A 20,441-nucleotide genomic window follows, 5' to 3' on the forward strand; every position below is an offset into this window, starting at 1 on the left:
ATATATATATATATATATGTATATATATATACCTACACTCTCTAAAAAGTGATCCAGTTATGTGGATTAAGAAACCAGTAAGAAATTGGTTGAATGTAGTATAAAAGTCTCATTTTATGTAAAAGCCAATATTGGCCATTTCAAGTATTTTAATACTTCTCTATAACCTTTTCATTAATAATTACCTATTTGTAGAAATGATAATTTTATACTGAAAATTGTATTCAAGTTAAATAAAAATTAACTTCTACTGTAGCTCATTTTAGAGTGTGCATGTATACATAGCAAAATACCCTTCTACAGATCTATCATAAATATTTTAGTTTATGTCAGTTCTTTCTTATGAAAACATCTCAACATTTTCTTCTCGAATTTTGGATAATGTGTATCAGGCCTTTTAAGAAATAAAACTTGTCTTAGTTCATTCGCAACATCATATTCCCTTCAGTTTGTGCCAGTTTGCAAGTTAAAGGTCAAAGATCAAAGACAGGACAGTACACTTTATGGAAATTCAGACAGTGAAGCTGATCACAGAAGACAATACGTAACTTGGAAATGACAGTCAACAGGTCAATAATCAAGTTCAAGGCAAGCTGTTCATTGTTGCAAAAGCTATGCCCCTCAAATCCTGGCTTTCATAAAAAACCAGGTGTCTGACTTTTGGGGTGCATCATTCTGACCATCTTTAATAAGTTCACAGCCCAGTGACTGTAAAGCCTATCACTGCAAGAAGCAGCTCCTAAAATCAATAAAGAGGTCTGTCAGTTGCTGACTTTTCTCTAGGAAAAAAATATTGATACAAACCTGCTCTGCAGGTCACATGAAAATGACAATACTGCTGTTAGCACAAATTACACAGAATGACAAAATGCTTTGGTGGTGCCTTGACTCTGTCAGTGATACCATGTTTGGCTGAAGGCCAGAAATTTGACTAACCCTTTGAGAACTATGATGAACATGCATAGGGGTAACACACTGGAGAATACTCATGCAATATCAGAGTCATAATTTTTACTTTCCTTTGAAACTGTAACCCTACCTCTGCAGAGGCAAACTGAATTATCATGCAACATAGTTTAAAAGATAAATTCAAGATGCTTAAGAGAAAAGGCTGAGTTACAAAACTGTCGCCAGTTCAGAAAATTTCTTGTTAAGTGGTAGAAGTTATTAAAATAGATTTGGTTCTTTTAACCAGAAGGTAGCTGGTAAACATATTTTGTTTTCTATTTACGTTACAAATGCTTTTCTATCAATAAGGCAAATAATTAAAAACACTCACTTGCAGTTACAGGAAACCTGTTTTGAAAAAACTGATTTACTTTTAAAATTTGTACTACCCAAACACAATCCTGTAATTTAATGACAACTAAAATTAACATCCACCAGACTCTGACAAAGGATGCAATAGTTCTCAAAGGGTTACACCACCAATGTAATACCAGCATCAAGTTTCTCTATAGCATGACTGTTGCTTTAGTTCATTGAATTCCACTTCAGAGACACACACTGCTTTTTACCATGCTCTGGAATGAGTGCTCCTGACAGACCTGTAAAAGGCCTGGGGCAGTTGGCTTGGTACAGCTTGGGAAAGATTATGCAGGAAAACCAACCAAAAATCAAACAAACTGATAAAAAGGTTCTGCTTGAATATAGTAATGAATATAAATGTGTTTAAAACATTGAGGACGTAGCCCAGAGCAGCTGTAAAAAACACAAAATGAATGTAGTATTAAGGCTGTTACTATATTGCAGATATTTTGGCCCCTTGTTTGTTGGAAAATGGCTGTCCGAACAGTCTGAAGTCCTGTGTGTCATCCGAGTCTCCCACCTGACAAAACTGGAAGTAGGAGTGTATAGGACTTTATCCATAGCAGACAGAAAGCAATCCTCTTTGGAGACAAAGCTGTTTTGGGTCTTCTCACTTTCCTGAAAGTTCTGTTGTGGGTTGTTGTGTTTTTCTAAAAAAAATTACTTTCAGCAAAAAAATTTTCAAAGGGGAACAGGCCTTAAGGGAAAAATGTAGAAACACTGGAGATTTTGTTTTTTTTCCTCTTCATTAGTTAATCCTGATAGTTCATAGGGTATTGAGCGTGCAGAGGAAAGGCCTAGAATCGAATGACAAAGAAAGACAAAGGACTGAAGAAACAGTAGATACCGTGTATCATGGAAGCTTCCCAGCTGAGCGAATCGCCACTCATGCACAGGACAGGCAACCCCCTGGGTATTAAAGATCAGCTTTGTTTCAGACTGACAGATGCCCGCTCCTAGCTAGGAAACTGCATAACAGCTCTTGTGTTGAACCTCAAGTTACCACAAACTCCTGTGAGGGAAAGAAAAAAAAACAAAACTCTACATCACACCCACTCTTGCATAGACCGTTTGCAGTACAGTATGTGGCGGGGTGTTCCTTTCCTTTTGAACTGGAACACAGTGTAAACCAAGACAAGGAGGCACAAGGCCAGGATGCAGGGAATGACGATGGCTATGGCTTTCACAGTGCTGGCTGTGTTGTCCAGTTTGATGACAATGTCAACATCATCTTGAGGGCTGTGTCGGTCCTTGTCTCGATCTGTTGGTCCATCACAACCCATAAAATCCTTGAGGATGGATCTGGGATAGCCAGGTTCCACCCTGAGCATCTGGTTATTGAATTTCCAGTACTCTTTTCCTTTGTAGAAATATGTGAAGCCTGAGGAAGAAAATTGCAGTTATTAATCATCATATCAGATCAAATCATGTCATCAACACATTGGGATCAAAATTACTGGTATCAAATTATTTTGTAATTAAAACCTTTAAAAGGTGTAAGGAATAGACATAAGTTATAGGTCTTTCAAATCTTGTTTACAAATTTCTTTACTGTCTGTAGAAAATCTGACATCGGGGATTTTTTACTTTTTTAAAAATTCAATAATTCTTCCATTACTACAAGAAAACCAGAAATTTTAGAGAACATGATCTTTGACAGACCAGGGCCCAGCTGATTTGTGCATTCACGGAAAACTCAACCAGAGTTGGAATCCTCAGGGCCTGTACTTTAAAGCATTATAACCTCTACAAGATGGGAGGTCTACTGATACAAATTGCAATGCTACACCAGCCAGAAATGAATACTGACCCTCTTTAATGTCACATAGCCTACTGCTGTACTTCAGAAGAAGGAACCTGGATGAAATAACAGCAGCTTTGCCAAGAGAAAACAGTTGTAACCAGATTTAAGTTTTCTACAAATACATGGTGTTTCCTCACTCAGGCACAATCCAATGTTCTTAATAAACATGCTTAAATGGAAAACAAAAAACCCAACAAACATTCAAACAAAAAAAAAAACCCAAACAAAAAACCAAACCAAAACGAACAAAAAAATCCAACCCAACCCAACTCAAACCAACTTGACCCCTTGCCAAAAAATCTCCACTACTTTATTATCCCAGCTGAAAAATAGCATTCATCTGGCAAGAAAGAAACCTTCAGGCTGGGTGAACATCCTCCTACTGTTTATGAACTGAATGTAAATAGCTGGATTTTTTTTATCTTCACTTTATAGACCTTGGCTTATTTCTTGCAGTACTAAAGGCTACTAAGAATTCTAAGACAGATTGGGCATTATTTGTCACTTTAACAATGCTTCCTAAAAAGACTGGCAGCTGACTATCTGGCGATATTATTAATCATCTATTCCAACAGCAGTTAGTTTCTTTCAATTCTAAAAAAATGACTCAATAGTATATTCTGCAGCTCTGTAAAAAAATCTTCATAATCTACTGTCATTTTTCAGAATATTTAGAATGTCTCTAAATCTGTATTATTACATATATATAGAATACATATATGTATACATCAGGGGTACTTATAAGTCAGAATACTTACATCAGTTAGCATTAATTGTTATTATACAATTTTAATTGTTATTATACAATGAAATATCAAATTAATATTTTTACAGTCAAAGCAGCAAAGGAATCACCAGCCCCTATAGATCCAGTAAACATTATTCTATTAGAGTGTATTTTCCACTGGAAAACTCTGAGGGTAGTTTAAACTCTTCTGTCATTTTTCTGAGGCAGGAACAAGGGTACCAGTCAGGAACAGCTGTAGGATGGAAGTTACCAGCAGAGACTGAGTAGTGTTACTGCTCTCATGGCAGAACAAGTGACTTTATACAACTGTTGAAAGTTATTTCATAGAATCTGCTTGACTTGTTGAGCCTGCTTTGAGAGCTTCTCCTTATACCTTTCCAAGTGCTAATTGCTGAGAGTAGTGAGTGCAATGCCTGACTCAAGCAGTGTGGAAGGACTTAGCAGTCACTAATGTGTCAAATAGAAACTCAAATTAGTAGTGCTAGTAAGTGCAAGGCAAAAAAAGCTCAAAGGGCTAATGAAGGAGACTACCTTTTCTCTTTCTTCTCTCTAAAAATCGCCCCATCATCCACTTCAGCAGAATTCTGGCCAGGAGGTGAGACTTTCTGTGCTGCTCTCAAGTCAGAAAGAAAGATTTCTCCAAGCTGGAGAACTCTGTGAGATCTCAGATTCCATGGAGCAACAGAAAGGAAAATTCTTCTCCACCTCCTCCTAAGATTTCCTACCATAGCATTAGAAACCAAAACACAACATGGAAAGTGCATGGAAGGTTTCAAAGATGTTACCTGTACCTTACCAAACTTCTAGGACAGTGAGTCAGGATGCTGACTAGAGTAGGAAATTATTTTTTCTCATCTTACCCAAGCTTCTTACTGCAAGATTACCCCATTTTTTTTTTGGACAGCGAAGGAAACCTCGTTATGATTGGATGCAGGTGTTCATTTACGTGGTTTACACAATAGAAAGACAAGGGAAAGAAAAAATATTCTTCAAAATGAAATGAATTAACTGGAAGACATGCTTTCAGATGTCCCATTACAAAGCTATATAGTAAAACTTCCTTGTCAACTCTGCTTCTGCCCAAAGAAGGGAAAACAGTTTCAGGCAAACTGTAATCAACATCTTTCCAACTATTCTGTGGTACTTCTTACTTGCATCTGGTTTTGTTTCCTTCTCTCCTCATACAAACAGCAGCAGAGCTGTGAACCGTTTCTTAAGATGTCAGTTTTCTTGATTTCAGGGAAAATGTCTTAGTGGTCTTCTTGGGAAATTTATGGTGTCATTTTCAGTCTCTCTTTCTGTCTTGGGACCTTTTTAGGCTTTCTGAGAAGCCCAAGCATGCCCTCCTTCACTTTCTCTCTTCCACAATCTCATGTGATGTTTTACCACTCTCCTCATTCAAAGAGTCAGACAGACTATCAAAGCCACTGGGGTAAAATGAGAAGTGGCTTTGATGTAACCAAAAGTTTTTTCTGCCTTAGGAATGAGTGCTCTGCCTCTACAGTATTTTCAGTTCCACTGGTCTGAGTGTTACAGTACGTTAATTTTCATTTGTAATGAGAGACGCATGTACTTGAGCTCACTACATAAAACTTATTATGGTGAATGCAAACAAGGTAAGAAAAAAACCCAAACCCATACATACATGGATACATTAAAATACATATATATGTATATATATATGTATGTGCGTGTGTGTTAAATTCCTTTTGGCTGTCAATATTTAAATATATGCTTAAAAAAGAAATGAAGGGAAGAAATCATCCAGTTCCTGCTCTGGCAGGGGTGTTGGACTAGATGATCTTTCAAGGTTCTTTCCAACTCCTAATGATTCTGTGATTCTGTGAAAGCAGAGGTTATATCCATTATGTTTGTCTGTGCATGCATAATGTTTGTGCCAACTTCCACATATATGCGTATTTACAGTTACTGAGTGTAATGTATGCAGGATTATCATCTTGGTTGACCTACATTCCAGTTAAAAAAAGAGCAAAACAAGTAAAAGCAACACAAAAAAAAATCCAGTCTAGCCAAAAGGCCAGAATCCAGAGAGGGTTTCTGTTTCTGGATAAAACAAAGACAAAGCAAGGATGCAATTAAACATATTTCTAAAACAAAACCCCACACATTTCCATGGTAAATTATTTAATCAATTTAGAGGTTGAAAAAGGAGACTGAAATGGTTTATAAAAGGAAAGAAATATTTTTATCTGCTTATTAAAAGGAAATTAAAATAATACGACAATATATACATGTGCTGTCTGTAAGGCAAACAGAATAAACTCAAAACCCACTAATAAATAAATCATAAATGCCATACAATAATTCTCTAACTATGATAAGTGATGACAAATGCATATTTTCATTCCTGTTACAGGGGACTAAACTCTGTGCAACTGAGGGCCCTGTTGGCAGCCTCCCTGCAGCCCCTGGGTAACACTGAATTCTCATAAGATGAAGGAGAGTTTGGCTGCTCTCATTCACTTGGAAGTGTGGCCAGGCCATTCTAGGTTCCTGTATGTGATGATGCATCTTGATCCAGGTAATAGCACTTCATACTAATATCCCTAGAATCTGCATTTCTGCATCATGGGCTTATGACATCTTTCATTTATATAGATTCCTAGGGAAATTTCTGCTTAGATAAAAATTTTGCTTCCCTTTTCTAGTTGTTCAGACTGAAATTAATACCTTCTAAGCTGTTTAAACAGCCAACACCTTGACAAATCAGAGATATACTGTGTTTAGGAAGCTTGTTTTAAGAGGTACTATAATTCAGCAGAGAACAAAAATAATTAAGCAAATTAAGACCCAAGAAAAAAAAAGAAGGGACATTAAGGTTTATGATAATAAAGTTGAAATACATTTTCTCCATTGTGTTAAATGGTACATGCAAACAAACAGCCATTTTCAAAACAGTAAGTTCTATAGCAGAAAATTAGAGCCACTAAGATGATGAGGGGCCTTTGGCATCTCCCACATGAGGAAAGGCTGAGAGAGCTGGATCTGTTTGAATTGGAGGAGACTGAGGGGGGATGTCATTAATGCTTATGGATATCTAAAGGGCGGATGTCAGGAGGATGGGTGCAGACTTGGTTGTGACCAATGACAGGACAAGTGGCAAACCAGTACACAGGAAGTTCCACTTAAACATAAGGAAAAACTTTACTGTGAGGGTACCAGAGCACTGGAACAGGCTGCCCAGAGAGGTTGCAGAGTCTCCTTCTCTGGAGACATTCAAAACCCGCCTGGACGTGTTCCTGTGTGACCTAGTCTAGGTGATCCTGCTCTGGCAGGGGGGTTGGACTGGATGATCTTTGAGGTCCCTTATAACCCCTGTCATTCTGTGATTCTGTATTCTGTTCATAAATCAAGAATTCCTTTGCTACTTAACCTGAATAGTCAATCACTCCTTTACTACTCTATCTTACATAAGGGGTATTAGTAAATCATTAAACCAGGAATATGTTTCCATACCATTTTCTCTGTGGACAAAGGCTCCCTGAGGAGATTCTGGGATACCTTTCCAAATTGTGATTGGTTTGGGATAACCAGGGTCCATGGATCTCATTTCTTCACTGTACCTCCAGTACCTGAAATGTTTTTAAAGTAAAAAAAAAAAAGCATTTGTAAGATAGTAGATTATTAACTACATACTTTTTTCTTTCAAACATTTGCTACACTCATTAGCCACAAATGGGAATACTTGAGTCCTTTTATTTGAACATACTACCAGATTACAAAGAAATCTATTTGCTGACTGGACAATTGCTTCATGTAAGCAGAAAGAAGATAAAACATTTTTGCACTTTTATAAGTAAATCAGCATGCTTCTCACTTATAATCGCAGCAACTCTGATGCCTAAGACTTCAGCATAGTGGCACAGAGAGATGCAACATATGCAAAAAAGATACATTAATTTTAGATAAAATTTTCATCACAAAAATGACAGTGGATTCAGATTAACATTCTACCAGAAATTTTAATTTAACTCCTTATATTTATGCATTACAGTACCTTTTCATTTTTATCATTCAGTAGATACCGTGTAATACAAAATTCTGCTTTTGTGCCTTTTTTTTGCCAGTCAGTCCTTCTTCAATTTAAAAAGCTTTAGCATGCAAATTCTAGGCAACCTGAACATGTAAGAAGCATTTACACTTGTGATTTTATTTACTTTTACAGATAATGTTGATAACTTCTTTGTCCTTATGCAGCTGATTAAATTGCTATGCATATCTTATTATAAGCTGGTTCTAAGAATTAACATACTTTATCTCCAGTGTCTCTGTCTATCCTGATATTTGAGTGGGTCACTTCATATCTTGATTGGATCCATTAATTTAGAGCATACCAATTTAGAGCATGGTTTTCTTGGAGAATTTTTTTTTCAAAATCAGTTTTATTCATGTGAAAAATTACATAAAAAGGCAGCCATTCACCGTTTCAGGACATCAAAAGCCTGTGAATATACCACTTTATTCGATAATCTGGTCACTGCTAAAAACTTGACACTTTTTATAATTTGAATTCATTTGACTTCAGCTTTTAGAAATCCTTGTTATGATCATTCCTGATATATTAAAAAGTCCTTAAGTGGATAATATTTTGTCTCTGCAAAGGTACTTAGACACTAATCAATTCACATCTTAATCCTTTTCAAAAAACCAAATTATCTAAACTCCTCTGTATTTCTCCCTGTGGGGCATTTCTCTGGATTTAAACTTTCAACGAAATTAAAAGGTGGCAGATTTCAAGTGGGTTAAGAGTTGGTAAGATACATTAAAAACCATTTGTGTTTATTTTTTTCTTTCTCATGCATAAATTATTTTATAGCCTGATTTCTTAATCTAGTCACATATGCATCAGTAACCAGCCAACAACGCAATCATCTTTATTTTGAAATGCAACATCTTCTAGAGTTTAAATGGAGAAAGAAACAACATGTAAATGTAGTACACAAAGCTCTACTATTATTGCAATCAGTTCATGCTCATCTTTTGACTCTTTGTTCATCTTTAGTTTGCATTTTCTCTTTTCACCTTTGCCTGTTCTCTCTTTCTGTTTCTTTATTCTCACTCTTTGCTGAGCTTAATATTCTATTTTCTAATCTCCATTTTTATCTGCATTTCTTCTTCACCAACTAAGTTACCTTTTTCTCTATCCTTCTTTCCAAGAACCCTATTTCCTTCCAGCATACTTCCACTAATTTTTCTTTTTTTCTCTTCCAATCTTTTCACCTTTTTGAGTTCCTTCTTTTACTGATCTCTGTGTTTTTCCACTAGACTGAATGATGGAAATAGATAGCCTTACAGGGCTTTCAAAAATATACCTTGTTATTAAAAAAAGAAGTCTTTGAGGACACTCCCAGCACATACTCAGAAGTCGCAGCACTGCTGTTTTTTCAGCATTGATGTGAGGAAAGGACTCATCACGATACTATCTGCATGCTGGAATAATGAGCATGTCTACAGGGTAAGTAAAAGCCTAGTCCTGATTCTCCTTGCCACTCCAAATGTTCACAAGCAGTCTCTCCCATGAAGCTTTGACTGATATGAGCTTTACAGACTATATAAATTGTGTTACTGTATCTCAAAGACTGATAAAGTAATAGAGAGAAAATAAATGAAAGTGCACTTCGTGGCTTTAGAAAAAGGGAATTTGAAAATATTTGCTAAAATATAGTCTTTCCCATATCTAATCTTATTTACTTAATGAATTCTGAACTATTGGATGACTAAGGAGAAAAGAATATTAATTTAAACTTTAGTACAAAAGCCAGTCACATCAGACAAAGGCATAAACAAGAGCATGTGTCAAGAAATGCAGGAAACCTGTTATCATCATCACTACTCAATTCCAGCAGGAGAGGAATGAGAGGGTAAAATGTTTTCTGTAGTCAACTTTTGTCCTCTTTTTATCTTTCACATAATTATATGGAAGAATTATCTTTAGTGTTTAAATTGATAAGTTTAAATATTAATAATAATGACCCACACATGAGTTGCTTTAGATATATGAGTATTACAATACCATTTTACTATTTGGACTTTTAAATCTTGTTACTGTTTTTGGGTGGTTTTAGGGGAGTGGTTTTTTTTTTGGTTTGGGTTTTTTTTTTCCCATTTTACAGCCAATATTCGTTGCTTTGTATTCTATTGCTCTAACTTTATTTATGTATACCATTGTTCTAGGACACTGGGACATTCAACTCTGTCTAGATTCCACCCTGGAGCTCCTTAACTACAGGTTACTGTCAAAACAAAGAAAGTATACCGGTTCTTGACTTACATAAGGAACATACTTTGTTATTTGACGCTGGTGTTTTTTGGTTCCCTTTCATTCCTACCTCCTGTCACTGAGAAGCTACATTTCTGTTATACCTTCTTCAGGGAAAGATCCACCCCTATAATAGATGTATACATACTACTAAAACAGCAAGAGAATTCAACTCTAAATTTAAAGTTAAAAAAAATTGTGATATAAACAATACAGAAGTTTAGTGGTTTATGGGTTTATTCCCATTGGTGGTCAGTATCCTTTATTAGCTCAATTATCTCTGAAAGGCTCATGTTCGATCTTCTTTGACATACGGTATTGCATTTACATCCTGCTGAGTTTCATTGTGCTTGTTAGCTCTAAGTAGCAACTTCTCCATTAACAGATGTTTACTCTGATAGCTCTTTTTTTCTTCTGTTATTACCATCAGTGTTTTAGGAAAGTCTTGTCCATAAGTAACTGTGCATGGAAATATAAAAGGACACTGCTGAATAAAACCTAAAGGAAATACAGGTCACACAAGATTCCTACTGTATATATTTTCCCAGAAATGTGGAGGTGGAAAATTATTGCCTGAAAATAAACTTAAATTAAAAAAAAACAATCTACTCAACCATGGGAAGCAAATTAGTTAGGTGGCTTTCTTCTCTACTGTGAAAGCTGATTGCTTGAAATTATTTCAAACATCACAAAAATTTTACTGAGTTATCTCTTTTCCTCATCATGAATGTTGGAGATTTTTTTTAGAAAAGCTTTAACAATAAACTTGTGAGTGGCAATCTGTAGTGCAATACTACAGTACTGCTAAAAATTATCAGCTGTAGTGTGCTAGACATGTTCCATGATGTGCATTAAATTAATTTCTTAAATGATCCATGAATACTATTAGCATCTCAGATCCTAAGCACCACACAGTAACAAAAGCAGTCATCATACTTTTTAATAATACTAATACAAACATTACAAATATTAACAAAATACAACTTGTCTTTGAGCACTCAGAATTTGCATGGTGATACATCAATCAACACAGTGACATAATGAAAACCCGTAAAATCCATCATTCAGATAACTTGCAGGGTTTCAAAAATTATTGAGTTCTCTTGACATGTCTATAAGGCAGACAAATATTCTTTCCCTTATTTTTACAAACAAGGAAATGAAGACAGAGACACTAAGTAACTACTGAAAGTCTCTTTCAGGTCTGGAAAATAACTCAGATTTTATTTCTTTTTTTTTTTTCTGTTCTTTATTAATCATAAAAACAAGTGACTCTTCTGAAGGGAACTGTAAGATTTATTTTAAAATAATTCCTAGGCAATTGTTCAAATTGTCCTCTAGCTGCCTGGTTTAGTTGTCATTTCCCTTTCTTGCCTCATTTTTATATAGTAGCAGAGAAGTCATTTTCACTGACCTTAAAAAGCTTTGGATCATGCCTTGCCTGTTTATGTGTTAGGGTTTAGAAATGTAGATAAAAAGGAGCAAGTAAAAGTATACAAAACTACTTTATTTTCAATATATATGTTTAAATTTGTCGCAGTTGTGACTTGCCTGCTGAAGTCTAAAACATAACTTTTCCACTGGACATACATATACAAGTTTCAGTATATTCACATAAACATAATTTAGTTTATAAGAAATGTGAAAACAGTATGACCCTCTGTGAAGAAGGAGTTAATTTCATCCATGGAAAATGAACTGTTTAAGTGGCCTGACTTCTTCTTAATAGAATAGAAATAGAGGAAAAGATTAACATGCTTAGCTGATATCTACCAAATTGTTCCTTGCAGAATTCCTATACCAACCTATCTCCTTTGAAGAAGTAGGTTTTCCCAACATCTTCCCACCAAATTGCTGAATCAATGCCATGGGAAGGAATTCCGCTTCCAAGTGTTACCAAATCATGAGGATAACCTGGCTGGAGAGTAGTGTCCTTGAAAACCCAGAACTTGTTACCTGTGCAAAAGCATATATATACACATACATATAGGTGTTAGTCTTCAATACTCTCAGTATTAATATTAATACACTCCTAAGAAATAAAAAAAGACTCCCAAAGGGCTATAGTGGTTCTGCCAAACACAATGACATGAAAAACGTTCTATCACTGGAGATAATGCAAAATTAAATACGCCTTACAGATATCTTGCCTTTATAAAGCACCTTTCATTCAATAAGACTACAGAATATTTTGATACCAACTATATACGGATGAAACCTGGAATAAAAATGAAGTAATCTCAAGAGGCTCTGTAGTAGATAATGTAATAAATTTACAGCAATACTACACAACAGATGCACATTTCATGAGGAAAGAAGAATGAATTCTAAGATAAAATTAGGTAAAAAAAAAATTACTGTCCTCATAGAGCCTGTATACATTTATTATTCTGTACTGTCTTTCTCCTCAAGATGTTAAATTACCTATGAAGGATGTACATATTATTTCTGAAATTATCATACTCTTTCATAAATCAAAATACTATTTTTATCATATTTTCTTTAGTGTGGCCTAAACACAGCAAACTGAGGTTCTTAAGTCCCATAAGTGAAAACACTGTTTCTGAAATTAATGAGGGTTTGCCTTTAGTACCGGTCGCACCTTTGGTTGTGGGTGATGAATCATTCAAAACCACACGATTTATTACATGCTGGTAATACAAGGTAGTTGTATGACTCTAGCCGGTGTTAGCACAGTGTCTAAACAAACCTCAGGTTACCTAAACTGTCTTAAATTAGATTAATAGCCTAGTGCCTCCTAGATAGGAATGCTGAGTGGTTAAACCCCTGCTGTTGTAGTTACTAGCTAAATATAATGTCTATATAGAGGTATGCATGTCTACAAAAGCAGCAGTTGTATCAGTGTTTTGTAGTATAGTCCCCTCTATATTTGTTTTTTGAGAGAACTTCCTGTGCTCTCTCTTGTAACTAGATAGCTTACCTCACCAGCCCACAACTCCAGTTTCCCAGATTTGGTTTGCTCTAGCTTCCTAGCCAAGCTCCTCTTCCCTACTGAACACTTTCACAATTATCTCATCTGGTTCATCATCTCATATTAAGCCTTTAGTCTAACTAATTGTGTCGTCCTCCATACTCTTTACTAGGGTCCTCTCAACGTACTGTGTCTCCTGTTCTATTCTTGCAACTATCTTCTCCTTTTTACATTCTGGCTTTCTTTTAACTCTTCTTCAAAATACACTTCTCACTCATGTCTTTTCAGTAGAGACTTGTCTTTCAAACACAGACAGCTTTGGCTGAAAAAAGGCAATAAAAATCCTCATATGCTCCCTAGAAATAGGGAAAAGGGAACATAATTTGAATTTTAGAACTTATGTGAAGAGCTTGCTCTGAGGCTTGTCTTCTGTTTGCATTATGTCATCTAGGCCACCAGGACACACTTTCTGAGCTAGACTATGTAGGAATCATGTGTTTATTTTCTCTCTAAAGCACTACCTTCATATGTGTTTCCAAAATCCATTGCTATCTTTAGTAATTATAACACAGAAGAAGAAGATACTCTTTGACATCAAGTAGACCCTTCAGTTACAGCACAGAAAGGTCTAGAGAAGTTCCATGCACATATATGTTCAATTGGCCTCCTGGATACTTCTCTTTAGAGAAGTTATTGTTATTTATGATGATGATATTTAAAATATAAGAGAAAAAGTTTGAAAATATATTTTGCTCAAACACATTTGGAAATAAGGAATAAAATCATGGCTGTGCCATTGCACTTAGTTGTAAGGCTGGGCAGGCTGTTACACAGACTTAAGAGGTGAAGGTACTGTGATGTATAAATATTTTATAAGGAAATGTAATAATACTCCAAGGATCTAGGATCAGGTGTATGCCAGAGTCACCAAGAGGAAAAATTCTGAGAGCCGCTTTGCAGTTGGTTTTATATTTTAGCTACCCCTCAGTGGTATTAAATGTTTGTTTAAAGGCGGGGGGGAGGGGGGTAATATCCCTGTTTGTACTGTAGTGATTTAAAGCATGTTTTCATTTTATCACAGTTTTAATTAGGAGAGGGGATACAGTTTCAGTCCCTCTCATGCTGAGTTTCCAGAGTAAATTTTTTTATCAGCTTCTTAACAGCTGCTTGTCACCTACTTTCAAGCACAGACACTGCAGTTTGCTCAACAGATGCATCTTCTCCCCCCCTGCCAGTTGAAGGAAGAAATGGTTCAAAGAAAGGGTATGTACAAAACCATTTGAAGTACTGAAAATAAAAGGGACTCAGATCTATGAAGAACAGTCATGGAAAGCTGAGGTCTGTGTTGACCTGACATTTACCTTTATTGAGGTTCCTTAAAAAATTCACTTACAGGGTTTGATCATGACAAGCTGAGCATCTTCAGTCATTCACTGTCCCTTCTCTCATGTGGTTTATTCTTTTGCCAATTCACATGACTGGACATAGGAGGCTTCAGATGGTAATGGCAGTTTCAAATGCAATGATAAAAGAAGTCATGCATTTTGGACCTTACTAGTTGATACTTATGGTGTGAACAACAGATGGCATCCAGTGTATGATACTAAGCCAGCTCATTTCTGTTTCAGAAGATCATTCCAAATGACAGCTGATGCACAGCATTGAGAGGCATATGCTGTGATGTCTGCAATGCCATTACCTTTCTCTGTGCTTCACAAGGAACAGAAGTTATCAGTCATACCCAATGAGATAAATTAGCTATTCACAAGATCAGGTCATATCAAAATAAGTGAGGGTAGAGCACACACCACTATAAGTGACACCACCACTTAGCCAGGTATTTGTTTCAAATTCAGATATACTGAAGTAGAATGAAAGTGCAGATAACGGTAACAACACAAGACTTAAGAAACTAAATTCTTCTTCACATGATTTCTTACTAAGAACAAATTCTTCCTGCATAAACAGAGAAAAGGTAAATTTAACTGTAGAAAAGGTAAATTTAACTGTATTTTATGGAGACAGTAGGGCATTGAAAGCTTTAACATATGTGTGCAAGACTTCTATTGATTCTAACTAGAGGGAATTGCATTTAACATTTGCTTTGGAAGTCATGTTTAGTCTGCTTCAACTGTGTTGATTGTTCATGGGAAGGAGTGTATACAGGAAATCCAAATGTTCCATCTGGCTGACAGTTTTCACCTTGGTTTTTTTTTGTTTGTTTTGGGGGGCTTTAGGTGGTTTTGTGGGTTTTCTGTTTGTTTATTTGTTTTAAATTAGTTTTGGGGATTTTTTCTATTTAGCTTCTTTCCTTCACCTGGAGGAAAGTGGGTGGCTGTTGATCAGAGAATTTCTCAAAAGTCAGAAAAAGGGAGAAGCTTTCAAATTCAGAACCAAATATCAGTAGGAGTTAAAGCTGAAAATCAGGGCAAAAAATGCCTGACTGCGATGAGAATTATCTCCTTTTATTTCTAACTTACATTTATATATCTTAAAATGTATTAAAAATGAATGCTTAAGTCAGTATACTTTTCTTTAGCTCATATTCCAATTCTACTGGTAAACAGACAATACACTTCATTAATTGTGATTATAATGGAAATAAAGAATATATGACAAAACTAGAATAATTATAGTTTGATCCTTTTTATAGATAATTAATGCCTGTTCAGAGGCTTAACCTATGGTCTTGGCAGAACTCACTACTGTATTTATTTTACAAAGTTGGTTTTTAAGGTCTGGTTGGTGGGTTTTTTCTTCTCATAGAGAATAAAGCAACACATGTTTCATGAAGTCTGTCCAACCTTCACAATGTTTCATCTCTCTGCTTTTATTCCCTAATGTAAGATCTAATACAATAACAAGCAGAATGGTAAGGTCACAAGCTGAGAATGAAGCAAGTGATAAAAAAGTCAAAATGTCTTACTTTTTGCAATAATGCTTTGTTTAATATCATCACTAAAAAGTAGGGAAACAATTGGGAAGGATGAACTGTAACTGCAATTATTTGAAGTCTTTCAACATCTATCTTTGACATTCAGAAAAAAAATACTGGTAATAAAGGGTATCTGTATTGCTATGCTTCACTTAAAATAATGAATTTTAATTCCATATATTCTTCAGACTATTTAACTGCCTAATGACTACTGCAAATAATTATGCAGTTTTTAGCACCTGCAGTTCTTCCTTTGCAGAATCAGAATGCTGAATAGTTATGCTTCTGGGTTGGCAACAACTAATTTTTTTGTCCATGTTATATGAAATTACGATATGTTTGTAGTACAAGACCTGTGTGGGATATAGTATATAATCACTGTAAGTGTTAGAGTGATCAGAAAAAATCCCAAAAATTTTAGTGATTATATTCAATTGAAACTAGTTAAAATGCTAGTATCTAATTCTAAGGGGGTTTTTTCTCCAGTCACCCTTGCTCTTAATTTTGGTCTTTAAAGTCAGGATCAAGTGTCTTCTAACTAGTATTCCAAAATCACTATTCATGCTTCCTTTTTCTGTCATTTCTCTGTTCTATGATCTGACACTATAGTAAATCTATTTTTCAAAATAAAACTCTTAAGCAGTGGAATAAGCAGAATTGAAAGTTATGATGCTACTAGCATCGGTTGTATGAGTTTTACAGCAGCTTGATTTAAACTTGTTTCAGCTTGATTTTCTATAGACATCTAACAAATTTTGAATTATCTCACAGGCTCTTCTAGTATTCTCAGGGGAATAATGTCAAATAGGTATAAATATACTGATAGATTTTATTAGCACAATAAGAGTAGCTAGATTTCTGATAGCAAAAACATGAGCTATAAAGATATTTCAAAGGTTTATATATAAATGTTCTATCCCTAGCTGTCACCTTATATCAATTGCATATGGCTCATATTTTACAACAAACCTCCCATTATAAAAAAAAATAGTTTTTAAATACTTTTATTCCTTTACCTAAATCTTAAAAATGTCACTGGCCTAAGAGAATATTGTTTATCCTGAACCTATGACAGCATAGGCAGTTAAGGTGAAGCAAGGTGGCAATTACTCACTAGCAATCACAGGTGTGTAAATTGGCTTACTCCTTTCTTCACCTTCAGAGAGTAGAGATATTGTTCCACAAGTATGAAAGCAGGAGTGAAAAACCAGTCAGTCACAAGAGACACTGCTTCACACTAGTAAAAAAGCCTCCAATGTGAGTGAAAGAGGGCACAGGAGGTGGAAGGTGTGCCTGGAACCTTTATTTGAGCATCTGCAGAAGATACAGTAGCTATTCTGAAGGGAGGCTATTTACACACTGATTCGTTTCTCCAGCACACACCAGAGATTCAAGACTCTATACCTTAGGGGACGTTGGATGTTATAAATATCTTTAGAAGAAGTTTTGGAGACTATTTTATAAACTGTTTTTTGTTATCTATAACCTAGAGACTACTGAACCAACACATCCCTCTAAGATATAACTAGAGTTAGAGAGCAAGGGGTGAAGAGTTAAATAATGATAAAATATATTTTGAGGTCACTGGGAAGGAAAAGACTAAGCTTAATCATTCCTATCTGAAGCTCAGGTAATAGATCCCAGCATTATCGAGGCAGAGGTCTGGAATGCACAGAGTAGTTCCTTTTCTCTGTGTAGCAGTGATGAGCAAAGGAATATCTACAGAATATATTTGAATTCTCCCATGTCTGTTCAATGGACCCAAAATCAAGCAGAAGGATGGAGATTTGGAGGTATCTTGATCATAATTCCAGATTTTATGAAACTCCCAGAGTTTATGACATGGAGTTTATTTTATGGCAACAGAGGTAAATGCATATGATTTATTGAAGTCATGTAAACGAAAAATTTGCTATATGGAATGCAATTTTCCTTACGATTCACACAAAAATACAATTTCTGTATTAGTAAAACATAACTTCATCTTCATTGCACTGTTATGTACTATTTCTGCGTGTTATTAAACATTTCCCATTTAGGATTCCCAAGATGACAAAGTTTCCATAGTGAATGAAATACTATTTCTATTTCCTTGGTAATGATTCCACTTGTAAAGATAAATTAATTTTTTTACATAACAACTTTAAAAAAATCTACTTTTTCGTAATGACTTAACAAGTTAATCACTCACAACACTAAATAGCTGAATAATTTTTCACATATCTTTTAAGTCTCTTCTTTCGTCTCCCAAAGTATTATCTTATAAAACATACCTAACACGGTTTTCACTCCTTTTTTGCTAAACATGTATTTACTTAACATATAGGATAATTTTCTCATTGAAACCAAATCAGACATATGTTCAAGAACTTTAAATTTGAAGAAGAGCTGATGCCTGGAGTGAAAATTTGAAAAGAATTATTAGCAACAATTCAGTCCATACAACATATTTTCTAGAGTTTATGCTTCTTTAAAAATAATAAATACACATTTATCAAAAGATATTTAATTTTCCCACCTGAAACTCCTGACATCACAGTTTTCAGGTGAAGGAAGTACAGCGCAGTACAGTGAGATATATGTAGCACAGATGTCATTTAAATACATGCAAATTTCATTTGTATAAAAGGAAGAAGAGTGAAACGAACCACAATTAAAATTATGCTTTCATTCTTAATTCCTAATGCAATTATTCAAAAAGGATTTCACAGTAGATCACAGCATTGCTATGTCTTTTATTTATACTTCTAAATTTTTACAGAATATGTAAATGATCTGAAGGTTAATCATAAATTGAAGCTGTAGTTGCCAAAATTAGAAAACATAAGTCATATACTCTTATACATTTAGCTACCAGTTCGCAACATGATTTACAAATCATTAGTAAAAATAAGCAAGATATGTTCCAAGAAATCATCATAGCCGAAAGCATTACACAGTATCTTACTTTTCTTCTTTTCTTACCTTTAAAGAAGACAAAATTCCCCTCACTGTTTTCATAAACTGCATCAATGCTGGGAGGCAGTCCCCTCCAGAAGTAGGTAATCTGCATGGGGTATCCATCCATCACCCTGTTGTTTCTGACTCGCCAAAACCACTGATCCTGGAAACCAAATATAGGTCTCTTACTATGCTTTGAGGCATTTATATGTGTTCAGTTGCTGTCTTGGAAATACTGAACAGCCTATCCTAGCATTTTTAGAGCACGACCTTTTGCTGTTTGCATAACCACATTCGTGTCACATCTACACATTACAGATGTGTCAGAACTAGTTCCCTGTGGTAGAAATAAGCTATCCATGTGAACTCTGTGTTTGGTGCAGATAGCCTCCAGCAGAATGTATAGCTTGCTGTATGAGATGATGTAACTTTCTCAGCATCACCTGGATAAGGGGCCAAACTTAAAATTTCTGGACTGATTACAAGCACTTTTAGACTGAACCATATCTGCAAGCCATTTTTCTCCAGTGCCTGCTAAAAGTGAAAGTTGATAGCCATAGCTGTAACATCACTATATCAGTCCGATAAGAACTACACTCTGAAGACAACTTTACAGCAGTGAAGATTTTCAGTCATCTTGTGTAATACGAAATAGAACAGTTAACATTACAGCCAGTTATAGGTGTTAAGTCCAGTGTCCTGGTAAATTTCTCTCAGCTTGTTGACATTTAAAATGGCTTTTCTCTGTGGGATATGCTATTGCTTTAAGTGAGTGTCATACGGAAGTTGCATTGTTGAGGAATGAAGAATGTCAAAGTTGAGAGATGAGTATGTGACATATTAGGTGGGTGTTGATAAAGATGTTGTTGTTGTACCTCTTTAGCTCTTATAACAATAGTACCAGTTCATCCAGTATTTAGAGATGAAGAACGGAATAAGCAAGTATTTAACTTTTTACAAACATTTTCACATTTTTGCAGCATTAATAATAGCTAAAACAAAACTCTTTAAATGATAAAGAAAGTACTGTTCTGTCAAAGATCTGTCGTACTTTTACATGGCAGATCAGCCTTCTTTCTGTATAGGTCAACTTGCCATGCAAAGGAGATCTGTGCTCTTATGGGAACTGGCACAGCTTACAGAGAAGATTAATACATTGTAGAAGTCTGCTTATGATGAACTGTGTTCATCATCTTTCCAAACCTGAGATCGCTGCTGTCTTTTGTTTATCTTTCCAATGACTCAAAAATTTATAAATCTCCACAAAAAGTATTGGTCATATAAATACAAAACAGCTCAATACATACGTACAAAAATACATCTTAATCATGTGCATAAATGAGTCTAAAATTGAAAGAGTTGTACTGAGTCCCAGATTTCTGAGAACTCTGGTGTTAAAAAAAGTTCAAATAGCTTACACAACCTGAAAAATATTATCTTGAAAAGTTGCAACTGTCTGAAAATAATACTACTAAAATTCCTCACATTAAAATT

General features: G+C 35.2%; 1 protein-coding gene across 1 annotated transcript in view; it reads right to left on the reverse strand.

The window, feature by feature from the left end:
- Positions 1–10: 10 nt before the first annotated feature.
- Positions 11–20,441, reverse strand: part of MMP16 (matrix metallopeptidase 16 (membrane-inserted)) — a 71,465-nt gene continuing 51,034 nt past the window's right edge. The window contains exons 5-8 of the mRNA XM_010190032.1: positions 18,972–19,110; positions 11,946–12,096; positions 7,338–7,453; positions 11–2,689 (exon numbers count right to left, since the gene is read on the reverse strand). Of these exons, the coding sequence (XP_010188334.1) occupies positions 2,355–2,689; positions 7,338–7,453; positions 11,946–12,096; positions 18,972–19,110 (741 nt within the window). The 3' untranslated portion in view covers positions 11–2,354. The remainder of the gene's footprint in view (positions 2,690–7,337; positions 7,454–11,945; positions 12,097–18,971; positions 19,111–20,441) is intronic.

The sequence above is a fragment of the Mesitornis unicolor genome, unplaced genomic scaffold, assembly GCF_000695765.1.
Source record: "Mesitornis unicolor isolate BGI_N332 unplaced genomic scaffold, ASM69576v1 scaffold16808, whole genome shotgun sequence".
NCBI lineage: Eukaryota > Metazoa > Chordata > Aves > Mesitornithiformes > Mesitornithidae > Mesitornis > Mesitornis unicolor.